The sequence below is a fragment of the Pongo abelii genome, chromosome 21 (genome assembly GCF_028885655.2).
Source record: "Pongo abelii isolate AG06213 chromosome 21, NHGRI_mPonAbe1-v2.0_pri, whole genome shotgun sequence".
Taxonomy (NCBI): Eukaryota; Metazoa; Chordata; class Mammalia; order Primates; family Hominidae; genus Pongo; species Pongo abelii.
This window is the reverse complement of record NC_072006.2, coordinates 36,740,634-36,752,300: the sequence shown is the minus strand read 5'-3', so window position 1 is coordinate 36,752,300 and position 11,667 is coordinate 36,740,634. Positions and strand designations below refer to the sequence as shown.

General features: G+C 61.3%; 1 protein-coding gene across 1 annotated transcript in view; it reads left to right on the top strand.

Moving 5' to 3' along the window:
* Positions 1 to 103: 103 nt before the first annotated feature.
* The window catches only part of NOL4L (nucleolar protein 4 like), a 144,287-nt gene continuing 132,723 nt past the window's right edge, over positions 104 to 11,667 (top strand). Inside the window, exon 1 of the mRNA XM_024238446.2 lies at positions 104 to 884. Within this exon, the coding sequence (XP_024094214.1) occupies positions 564 to 884 (321 nt within the window). The 5' untranslated portion in view covers positions 104 to 563. The remainder of the gene's footprint in view (positions 885 to 11,667) is intronic.

The following is an 11,667-nucleotide window of genomic DNA, read 5'->3' as shown; positions in this document are numbered from 1 at the left end:
GCGAAGGCTGCGCCGCTCTAACAGGTGGGATCCCGCGGCGTGGTGGAGGCGGGCGCGGGAGGAGGAGGAGGAGGAGGAAGAGCCGCGGCAGCGGGAGCCTGAGCAAGAGCAGGATGAGCCGCGCAAGCTGACAGCCACTGCTGCCGCCCGCGCCCAGGCTCGGTCTCGCTCCCCGCGCTCGGGGCCGCTCCCCGCCTCCCGCCTCCCCCGGCCGCCCGCGGGGCGGCCCGCCCCCTCTGCACCTCCGGGCCCGGAGCTGCCTCCATCGCTCCTGCATCCCGGCCGGGGGGAGGAGGAGGCGGAGCAGGAGGCGAGCCGGAGCCGCCGCCGCCAACGCCGCCGCCGCCGCCCGAGCAGGACAGAGCGCGCCGCAGCCCCGCGCGTCCGGCCGCCGCCCGCGCCCATCCAGCAGCCGCCCGCGCCCATCCAGCAGCCTCGCCGGAGCCACACCGCGGGACAGCCGCGGCTGCGGCGCGTCCCGGCCCGGTCCAGCCCAGCCCAGTCCCGGCACCGGGCGGCCGGGCGGCCGGCCCGCCCCCGAGGGCGCCGGGCGCGGCGGGAGGATGCCGAAGCCGACGCTGCTGCTGCGCGGGGGCTGGGAGCGCGAGCGCAGCCCCGGGGACTCGGAGCTGGGCCGCCAGTTCCGGGACTGGTGCTTGCGCACCTACGGCGACTCGGCCAAAACCAAGACGGTGACACGCAGCAAATACCAGCGGATCGCCGAGGTCCTGCAGGGCGGCGGCGGGACTGGCGCGGGCAGCGGCCCCGCAGCCGGCGAGAAAGGCAAGTTCCAGTTCTGGGTGCGCTCCAAGGGCTTCCGCCTGGGCAGCGGCCGGGAACCCAAGATGGGCCAAGTGGTGTATGTGCCGGTCAAGACGGGCTCGGTGAGTGCGCGCGCGGCGGCCGCGGGCGGGTCCCGCCGCGGGGCTTGGGGCAGGCGGGCGGGGGCGGGGTGGGGGTGTGGATGTGTGTCCGAACGTGTGTCCCCGAGGTTGTCCGTGTGTCGGGCCCGCCGGAGGCGCACGCTTCCCTGCTCACCGGCCCTCCCCGGCTCGCCTGGGCAGCGCTCCGGGTTCGGGGCGTCCCTGCCCCCCTCCGCGCCGCTGTCCGGGCCGTGGCCGTGCCGGGCAGGCTGTCCCGGGCTGCTCACCCCAGCATGTTCCGTCCTCCCGTCCCCTCCCCCCGCCAGCAGGCGGCTGCTCTGGAGCCCGAGCCTCCCCCCGCCCGCCCCGGGGCTGCCTGTCCCGGGCGCCTCGCGCTCCCGCCCCCGGGCCGGCTGGGCGGTGTGTGTGTGTGTGTGTGTGTGTGTGTGTGTGTGTGCGCGCGCGGAGGGTGGTGCCGCGGGGTGGGGGGGGAGGGAGGCAGGGGCAGCCGCGGGACGGGGAGTCCGCCGGGCCTCCCAGCGCCAGGGGAGGGGGCCCGCCCGGGCACTGTCGCCCCGACCCCACCCGGGGCTGGCCCGGGGAGGGGCGGCCGGAGCTGCAGCCTGGCGCAGAAGCAGCCTCCCGCGGGTGGGTGGGGCGCCCCCTCAGCCCCCCGGGCCCCTCGCTCCCCCTTCCCCGGGACGGGGGCGGCCTGACCTATCCATCCCCTCCCCTCCCCCGTCCCCCCGGCCGGCCCGGTCCGGGCGGGGTGGCGTGGGGGAGGGGGCGGGGAACCGCAGCCGCCTAAAGGGAGGAGGCGGGCGGCCGGGCGGGGGCGTCCCCTCTGGCCCGGGGCGCCCTGGAGAGGGCGTGCGGCGCGGGCCCCGCGGCTCCCCCGCCGGGACCTCATTGTTCTGCAGAGGGTGGGGGCTGGGGGGGCGGCCGCTCCCGGGGCGCTGCTGAGCTTTGAACTTTCCGTCGCCGAGACCCTCCATTAGTGCGTTCCGCCCCCGGCCCGGTCGGGCCGCGCCGGCCTCCCCCCGCCCTCCTTGCTCCCTCCCCGGCCGGAGCGCGAGAGCCGGGCCGCCCCGCGCCGGCCTCCCTCCCTCCCCCGCTCCCCCGCTCCCCCCTCCGCGCTCCTCCCCCGGCCGGCCCGCCCGCCCCGCGCTCAGCCCCGTCCCCGGCCGGAGCGGGCTCTTCACACACAATTGATTCGGTCGTTACGAAAAGTGCACTTGTCCCCTCCCCCTCCCCCTCCGCGGCCGCCCGGGCCGGGCCCGCGGGGTGAGGGGGCCGCGAGGGAGGGAGGCTGGAGCCGGGGAGCAGATCCGGAGGCGCCTCCCCCCGCGCCCAGGGGACGGGGCTGCAGGCCGCGGGGAGTGGGAGCCGCGAGCGCGGAGGGCGGGCGGCCCATCTGCGAGGAGCGCTGATAACCGCGCTGCGGCCGCCAGCAGCCCATCTGCGCCGCTGCCGCCTCCGGCCGGACCGGGAACAGGGGGCCGGGCCGAGGGGCGCGCCGGGACCGGGTTCCCCGAAGGGGAAGCCGGGGCAGTGACCCAGCCCGCGCAAGGCTGGGACCCCCCCAGCCTAAATCAGCACTCTTGCTCAAACCCAGCGAGTCTGGGTCATTGTCCCCTCCCCCGATCGAGTCCAGGACCCCTCCCCCAGCCCAAATCAGTGCCCACTTTCCCAGATGGGGAGTATGGGTCAGCCCTCCCCACCCTGCCAGGTCGGTCCCCTCCTCGGTTCTCCCATCTTGGGTCACTGCCCCCCGCCGGAGTGCGGTTTTTCTGAGGTCAGTGACCCACGAGATGGTTGGCTGGGTCCTGCCCCCTACCCTAGGTCAGTGCCCTCTGCCATCAGGGCTTCCCGGGTCGGTGCCCCACCCCCCCCCCCATCCTGGTTACACCTCCCTGAAGAGCTGGAAGCCTTGGCCCAACCTTCTTAGTCTGAGGCAGGAGCCCTGAGTCCACCTTCTCCTGGAGTTGGGGGGTGAGCCCCCCAGACCTGGCAGCTGGCTCACTGGCTTTCTGTGTGGCTCGACTTCTCCCTAGGGAGTGGGCATCTGGAGCAGTCGTCCACTCTTTATCCACACAGCTGTAGAGGCTGAGCACCCCCTCCCCCTATCCAGGCCACATGCAGAAACTGGGTGCTAGGCCTGGACCCTAGGTCCTGCCGGCCCAGCTGCTTGCTTCAGACGCTCCTTGAGACCCACGCTGACCCGCCCTGCCTGCCCCTGGCAGCGCCACCGTCTCCAGTCTCCACCCTGGGCTCTCAGACCAATAATGAGCCCTCCCCGAGGGACCACCTGCCTGGGAGGCAGAGAAAGGGGACCCAGGCCTCCCAGTCCAGGCTGCCAGGAGATCGACAAACACAACAGACGTGCCCTCCCTCGACAGCCCGCCCCTCGGGCTCCCCATGCCCGCCTGCCTGGCCTGCTGCTGGTCCCCAGAGAGCCCGTTAGTTACCTGCCACTCGCCCAGCCAGCCGGAGCCAGGCAGGAGATGCCACCCCCATCTCCAAGTTCCTTCCTGGGGCCCAGTTATTATTTTTATATTTCCATTTTCCTTTTCACTGATCCAAGAGGAACAAATCCTGCTGGGAATTCTGGGGCAGCCATTGGCCTCTTCCTGGGAGGGGCTGAATGGGACCTCCTTTGAAAGGTGCAAAGGACGTCTCCTATGATCCTTGGCCTACACATACACACACACACAGACACACACAGACACACACACACACACACCCTCACCCTTGGTGTCATTTGGGAGAGAGCCTGTAGTTTGGTCCTCGGTGGGTTTTTGTGAAGGTCATTGGGCCATAAACCTTTGTCCAAAGCATTTGTTTAGTACCCACAGGCCTTGTGTGGGCACTGGGGTGCTCGGGTGTGTGGGGCACTGGGGTGCTCGGGTGTGTGGGGCTCTGGGGTGCTCGGGTGGGTGGGGCACTGGGGTGCTCGGGTGTGTGGGGCTCTGGGGTGCTCGGGGTGTGGGGCTCTGTGCCTGCTCCCAGGTCACCCAGCTGTCGGGAGTGGTGGGCAATAGCTGAGGACAGGATAAAGAAGCCCATGGGGGCTTCAAGAGAGAGCAGGTAGAAAGACTCCAAGGAAGAAGGGAGGTGGGAGTTGGGTCATCCAGCAGACAGGCCCCATATAGCCTCTGTCCCCAGGGTGGCCATGGTGTGTCACCTCTCTTCCCCATTGCTCTCTGGCTGCCCCCACCCTGGGCCTCCCTTCCTCCTCCCACAGCCATATGCGGTGCTGCGGTCGGGGCCCTCTCCTAGTCCCGGCCAGCCTCGGGTCGATGATCTGACACCACTTGTCCTGTCCCATCTGGCCCTGAGCTTTTCTGGGTGTGTGTGACAAAGGCTTAATCTGTCCGGACGGGCCCAGGGCAGAGAGAGGGCGAGGGGAATTACACTCCACAGGGCCTCCTGCAGCTGGGGCCCGGGTGGGGGTGGGGCAGGGCAGGGGGTCGAGGAGAAGCCTGGGCGTGGGGGAGAGGCAAGTTGGCCTCCAGTTTGCAGGTTGTCACAGGAAGTAGAAGGTGGAAGCAGGGTATGGAGGAGAGGAGGGCGGAGTCCTCCACGGGCAGCTAGGGGTGCTGGTGGGGATAAGATCTCTTTATGACAAGAGCCAGCTGGGGGCCTCCTGGCCGGGCGAAGCCTGGTGAGGATTTATTATTTCTTACGTTTGGCCTGCTCCAGGCCTGTGGGCTGCCAAGCGGGGGAAGCAAACCCCTTGGAGACAAGACCCTCCAATTCCGTTCCGGCATTGGCCACAAAGTAAAACAACCCCTTTCCTTTTCCTCTGGCCTCTCTGAGTGGAGCGAGTGGAGCCGTCCCCAGAGCCTGCGAGGGCCACAGGTTACGGCTGAGGTGGGGCCCTGGGCTGTCTGTCAGTTCCTAGGATCAGAGAGCCCCAAGGCTCCGAGGAGAGACAGAGGTTCTCAGCCCAACTGTACCATCTTCCAGATGGGAAAACTGAGGCCTAGAGAGAGGAAGTTTCCATCTGTTGGGAGCCAGGACTGGAACAGGGTTCTCTGTGCACCGTTGTATCTTCTCCGTGGACCTGCCATATGCCAGGAATCCCACCATTAGAGCCCCATTCCCCAAGGGAAACTTCGAGATTGCCAAACTCCACTCTCAACACCAGGCTTTTGCAAGCTGGACCCCAGGTGTTCCGCTACCCAAATTGACTAATGGTGGTCTTTTCCCAGTTTGCAACAACGTTCATTTAGTGGAAAGCATTTTCAGTCCTAAGTCTTTCTCCCCAGAGCTTTTGTGTAAACCTTTGGCACCTGCGGCCACTGGTCTGGGCGGGAAATGGCCTCTGACTTAGCACCGCGTAATATGTGCTGTGACCTTTGGTTGAGTCCCTCAATATTTCCTGGTTTTCTTTGAATTATCAGTATAGCGGCTGTTTCGGGGGTCACCTACTGTGTGCCTGTCACTGGGCTGAGGTGCTGATACGCATCAGCTTGTGGAATTCTCACAGCAGCCTAGAGGCCGGTGCTGTGATTACTGCTACCTTCACATGAGTAAACTGAGGCTTAGGGAGGTTCAGAACTTCCCCTAGTCCACATCAATGCCAGGGTCCTTGCGTACATCTCCATTCTGACTTTGAAGGGTCTTGCAACCTGATCCAATTTGAAAGCATAGGTCCTTCATGTCAAGCTTTCAGTCCATTACACTTTAGTCTGAATTAGTTTCAAAGCATCCCTCTGGTCAAGATGTCTGTATTCACAGGCTGGTGCTTGAGGCAGGACTGGCACAGCATAAAGTCTGTGGGCTTTCCTAGGGCTCATGAAGATGGGTGTGAGGTGGGGAGGGGGGAGGACACCTCTGTTGTCCTGGGTCCTGGGGGGCTTTTGGAAGAAGGTTGACAGTGATGCCTGGCACAGGCCCCATTTGCATTTTTTGTGAGTGAGAGCATGCATTTTTGTCAGTTACACGTTGTCATTTGGGTGGCATGGTCCTGGGTAACTCTGGGGGGCTGCATTTCGGTGCCAGGGTGATGCAGACAGGTCAGGCTCTGCCTTCCTGGGGCCTCCCCTCTAAGTCCTGGGTCACTGTCTGCTGAGGGGTGGGGACACCATGCACCCTTCTTCCCTGGGTAGGAGCTGGCAGGAAAACCCTCTCCTTTATGGCCCCTGCAGGCTGCTTTGTCGTCCCTGCATGTCTGGGAGGCTGGAAGGTCCATCTGGGATCTCAGAAATGCTGCTGGGAGGATTGGGGGGTGGGGAGCCTCTGGCTGGGGGTGTCTGGGGACCAAGGTGGAGGGCCTCAGGCATACCTGGGCTTCTTCAAGCCTGATCTTAGCTCAGAGGTTGTGCGACTGAATCCTGCACATGTGTGTGCTCACGGGCTGGAACATGCATGTGCGTGTGTGTGTGTGTGTGTGTGTAAAAGTGCAACTGTGTGGGTGTGAGTGTGCTGTTCCTATCTATGTGCAGGCTAGAAATGCTTGTGTGTGTGTGCATGGAGTGTGTGCGGGGCACAGGTGGAGAGGCTCCTCTGCGTGTTTGTCGGCATCTATGTGAGCACCTGGGCTGTGGGCCTTGGCAGCCACGGGTGTGACTGCGTGTGCTTGCACTCATGTGAGATCCGGATTGGACTCACCCTGTCTGTCTGCCAGTGTGGTGCTGTTGGAGTGTCCTCCATCATCACCAAGTCACCTGAGCTGCTGCCCTGGCCCCTGCCATCCCTGGAGTCTCAGCAGCTGGCTGAAGCCAAGTGGTGGCCATAAGAGGTGGTGCCATACCCCTGTCCCTATGATTGCAGCCAAGGCATCTCCTTGTTCCAGCTTCCCACCGCCACTCCCTACCCGCCTCTTGCTATGGTCCTATAACAAAGCCCAAAGACAAACATGGGGTGGGAGGGTCCTGGGAGAAAAGGCTCTGAACTTGAAGTGAGGGAGCCAGGGCCTATGGGGTCCTAACTCAACTGTTTAATTGTCACATGACCGCGGGCAAGTAGTCTGCCTGGCCTCTCTCAGTCTCAGTTTCCTTTTCTGGAAAATGGGCTCTAAAACTCCACTTCTTGGCAAACTGGAAAAGGCTCTGCTGTCATTTGAGGATGGTGGCTAAGGAATGTGCTTGAGGCCACCCTGCTCACTCATGTCAAAGCCAGGCCTATCAGCCTGGGGACATGGTGAGACCCCCGTCTGTATACAAAATTTTAAAAAACTTAGGCATGGTGGCACGCACCTGTAGTCCCAGCTACTCAGGAGGCTGAGGCAGGAGGATCACTTCAGCTCAGGAGTTAGAGGCTGCAGTGAGCTGTGATCATGCCACTGCACTCCAGCCTGGGTGACAGAGGAAGACTCTGTCTCAAAAAAAACAGAGAACCAGCCTAGGCCCATGGGCCCCAAAGCAGGTAAAGAAGCAGCTGGAAGTTGGTGACAGCACCCACCAGGGCCAGTGGCTTATTAGAACAAGAACTCTTGAGTCCACTTTGATGTAGAGAACAGGTAAACGGCCTGGGCTTTAATGCTACAGGACCCTGGGTTCAAATCCCATCTCTGCCCTTTTATCAGTTTGGCCTCAATTTTCCTTCCTTCCTTCCTTCCTTTCTTCCTTCCTTCGTTTCTTCCTTCCTTCCTTCCTTTCTTCCTTTCTTTCTTTTTTGAAGCAATATTGGCTTACTGCAACCTCCGCCTCCCACGACCTTAATTTTCTTATCAGTAAAATGGAGATGTAATCATATTCCTCTTCTAGGAGTGATGTGGAAATTAATGCTTTCATGCACATAGGGCCCCCAAATGTAGCAAATCTTAGGAAATGTTAGCTGCTATGTGATCTCACCGAGCCTCAGTATTCCTCATCTGGAAAATGGGAACGGTGATGAAGGATGTTGTGAATATTAAATGGTACAGTGGAGACGAGGCACCCAGCCAAGTCCCTGGCATAGAGTAGGTAGGCAGCAACTATGAGTTCCCTAGAGGTTGTATCTGAGTCATTTCTGTGTCTCCAGTACTATCAGGGGCCTAAGAAATGTTGCATTGAATTGAACAGAGAAGGCTTTTTCTTTTCTTTTCTTTTTTTTGAGACAGATTATCGCTTTGTTGCCCAGGCTGGTCTTAAACTCCTGAGCTCAAGTGATCATCCTGCCTCAGCCTCCTGAGTAGTTGGGCTTACAGGCGGTGGGCACTGCACCTGGCACCAGAAGTCTTGGTGAGGGATGGAGATGTGGCATGAGCACCCAGAACTGGGAACTTGCAGACTCAGGGTCTGTTGCTGCCCTGACTGGTTCCTGCCCTGCAGTGAGCCTCATTATGTTTAGTTATGACATACAGAAGGCTCCAGTGATCTCCCTGCCTCTGAATTCTTCCCAGGTGTCAGACCCCAGAGGTCAAGGAAGGGCACTGGAGGGCTTTCCCAAGGTCTGGCAGGCACCTGCTGAGAAGAGAGACAAGCCTCTCTCCCTTCTCCTGTATGGACCCGACCCCCACCCGGCCCCCGCCTTCTCCGTATGGACCCCACCCCTGCCCGGCCCCCTGGCTGGGAACCTGAGTTCCTGGGGTCTGGATTTGTAAGAACACATAATGGCTGGCGTAATGACTGCCTCCCTCCGGCAGGGGTCTGAACCCATCTCCCAATTTTTCAAGCCCCTGCCATGTGCCAGATACATTATTCCATTTCATCTCCCCTGGGTTCTGTGAAGTAGATGAGAACTTGGTACCAGACAGGCCAGGGAACCTCCCCAAGGCCCACAGTGAACACACAGCTGGGCTGGAGCTCCAGGGCTCTGTCTGACCCTCCAAACCCCAGGGCCTGGAGGCAGGGGCACGGGAGGACCCCCAGGAGTGAAGGCAGCAGGGGTGCCCTAGCTCTCCACCCACCCCTGGCTCATGGTGCCCTCTCGCCTTTAGTGAGGGCACCCCAGGTAAGCTTTCTAGACCTCAAGGCTGCCCTCCCACCTGGCCAGACCCAGCCTTGTGGGAGACAGATGCCCCTGCTGCCTCTCGTCCATGCTCTTCCCCTCCGATTTCAACTGCAGCTGCAGGCCTGGCCTGGGCGGGCTGCTGGGCCAGCAGACGGGAGTCGTGGGGAGTGGGGAGACGGCAGAGCAGGTGGGAGGCTGGGCCCATCCTCTCACCCACATGGAGCACTAGTCCTCTTGGCCACCCTGGACGTGGAGCTCCTCCCCTGCAGATGGGGAAACTAAGGCAGAGTGGAGGGAATTCACTCAAGGTCCCAATGAGCTCCAGAGCTGAGTGTGAGCCTCTGGTTCCCAAGCCCAGGTCATTCATTTGTTCACTTCCTCGCTGCTCTTCCTATACAGCAGCTGCAGCCTTCCCCTTCCTCGGCCACACCTGAGAGTCACTTCTGACCCCTTTCTCTGACCTCCTCTCCCTCCCAATCCAACCCATTTGCAAATCCTGTTGGTTCTACCTTCAAAGCACATCTCAAATTCTACCAGGTCTCATGGCCTCCACTGCCTCCGGCCTGGTCCAAGCCTGGAGAGGCGGCTGCCTCCCCACCGGGCCCCCTGTGTCTACCCTGTTCCCTGCCCGCATAACCCCTTCTTCCCACAGACAGCCAGAGGAAACCTTGAAAACCCCAAGTCAGGTTCTCTCCCTCCTCTGTCCAGAACCCTCCAAGACTCCTGTCTCACTCAAAGCAAGAGCCAATGCCTTCCCAGTAGCCTGCAGAGCCCTGCGTGATCTGGCCCTGGCTGCCCGCCGCTCTCAATTCCCTCTCGCCTCGTTCATTTGGCCTCAGCCACACTGGCCTGTTTGCTATTCTCCAAACAAGCCAAATACAGTCCTGCCCCAGGCCCCTTGCACTGGCCTTCTCCTAGCTTGGAATACTCTTTCTTCAGATCTCTGCATGGCCAGCTCTTCTCCTTCTTCAGGTCTTTGGTCAAATGTCACCTGCTCAGAGAGGGCCTCCCCCATCACCCAGTGAGAACCACCTTAGATGCCTTGGACCATCTCCCATCTCTCTTTTCTACTTGATTTTTCCTCTGTGGCCCTTATCGCTCCCTGACAGTATATGTATTTCACTACTTTCTGTGCTTAGGATCTGTCTTCCCCAAGGCCATGAGCACTAGCAGGGCAGACTGCATCTGTGTTTTTTTTGCTGCTATGTCCCCAGGACCCAGACCAGCCTCTGCCCTTAAGGGGCTCCCCACTGGGCAGGGTGGTTCAGCAGATGTCTCAGAGCCGGGTTCTGAGAACTGCCCAGTTCTACACAGAGGCCCTGAGCAGCCCCAGGGCACAGACCCACCCTCCCACAGGACAGGGCCTGAGAAGTCCTCGGGAAAGTGACATTTCACCTGGACCTTGAAGTCCAAAAAGAACTTTTCAGCAAGAGCAGAGCATAGGGAAGCTCATTCCGGGGGGTGGGACTGGTTTTGGCGGGGTCAGCATGGGCGTTGTACGACGGATCCCAGGGCCAATTTTCTTAGAGAAGCATGTTTGGAAGAACATTCTAGATGGAGTGGAGATGAGTAAATGGCCAAGTCAGCTTGAGAACTACAGTGGGGTCCTGAGGGGGTGAGCTGGCAAGATTGGTTGGGGCCAGATGGAGGAGAGAGATCTGAGGAGCCCATCGCATCAGGCACAGCAGGGAGCTCACAGGAGGGTGCTTACGTGGAGGGAGCTAAGGTCATGTTGGGGTTTTAGAAGGAACGCTCAGAGTCTGTGGTGAGAGGCAAGAGGGCGATGGAGAAGGAAAACCAGGCGGAGGCATAGCGAGGTGAGAGGAGAAAGGCGTGACGGGTTTCCTCGACGGACCAGCGGTTGAGTGGCTGGGGCTAGGTGAGGTGGGAGTGGGGCGAGGGAGGCTAGAGGGTCACAGGCAACCCCGGGATTCGTGGGTGGGAAGAGTGGTTTAGGAAACCGGGGTGCAGATCTAGGGTGAAGGCGCAGGGGCAGGATCTGGGGCACAGCATCCAAGGGTGTCCTGTAGGCTGGCAGCCTGTGGCAGTGGGAGGCCGTGGAGGGGACCCCGTGACTCAGGCCTTGGTGGGGCCAGCTTGGGAGTCATCATGTTGCCCGGGCCCCTTCTCCAGCTTGGAGCCCTCCCCTCCCGGCTGGGACCCGACACAAGCTCCTGGGAGGCCTCTGCTTGGGTGGATGACTCATCGTTTTCTCGGCATCCCCGGGCTGAGGAAACGTTCAGGGAGACATGGGGCCCTTCCTTCAGCAGGCCAGGCCCTGACTGGATGCTGGCGAGTCGAGAAAAACACAATCGGGCCTCCGGCCTTGTCTGAGGACAGCCCTCAGGGGTGTTTCCGAGAGCCCCTGGCTTCCACAGCCTTGCACAGTTCTCAAGCACCCTGAAAGGCTGTTATGACGCCATTCTACAGGTTAGCAAACCAAGGCACAGGCTCTGCTGGGTCCCCAGCTAAGCAACCACTAGGTGCCTCAGTTTCTTCATCTGTAAAATGGGTCTGATGATTGCCCCTCCCCTGCAGGTTGTTGGGAAAAACTAAAGGCAAGAATCCATGTGAAATGTTTAACTCGTGGGATTGTCAGTGTCATGAGGATGTGAAGAGGGGTCTCCCCGCGCAACAGGGGCTCTTGACTGGGCAGAGCCACCGTAGGGACATCCAGAAGGTGGTATGGCCAAGGACAGTCCTGCATTTGGATCCCAACTCTGGCACCAGCTGTGTGGTTCTGGGCAAATGGCTTGCCTGCTTTGATCCCTGACCCCTTCTGTATAAGGGGGTGATAAAACCCGTACCCCAAGGGGTAGCTGGGAAGGTGGCATAAAACCAAGCCTGCCAGGTGGGCCACGGAATCTTGGGGTCTCTCAAAGCAAAGATCCTGAAGCCAGGCAGCTGTGAAGCTCCCAAGGGT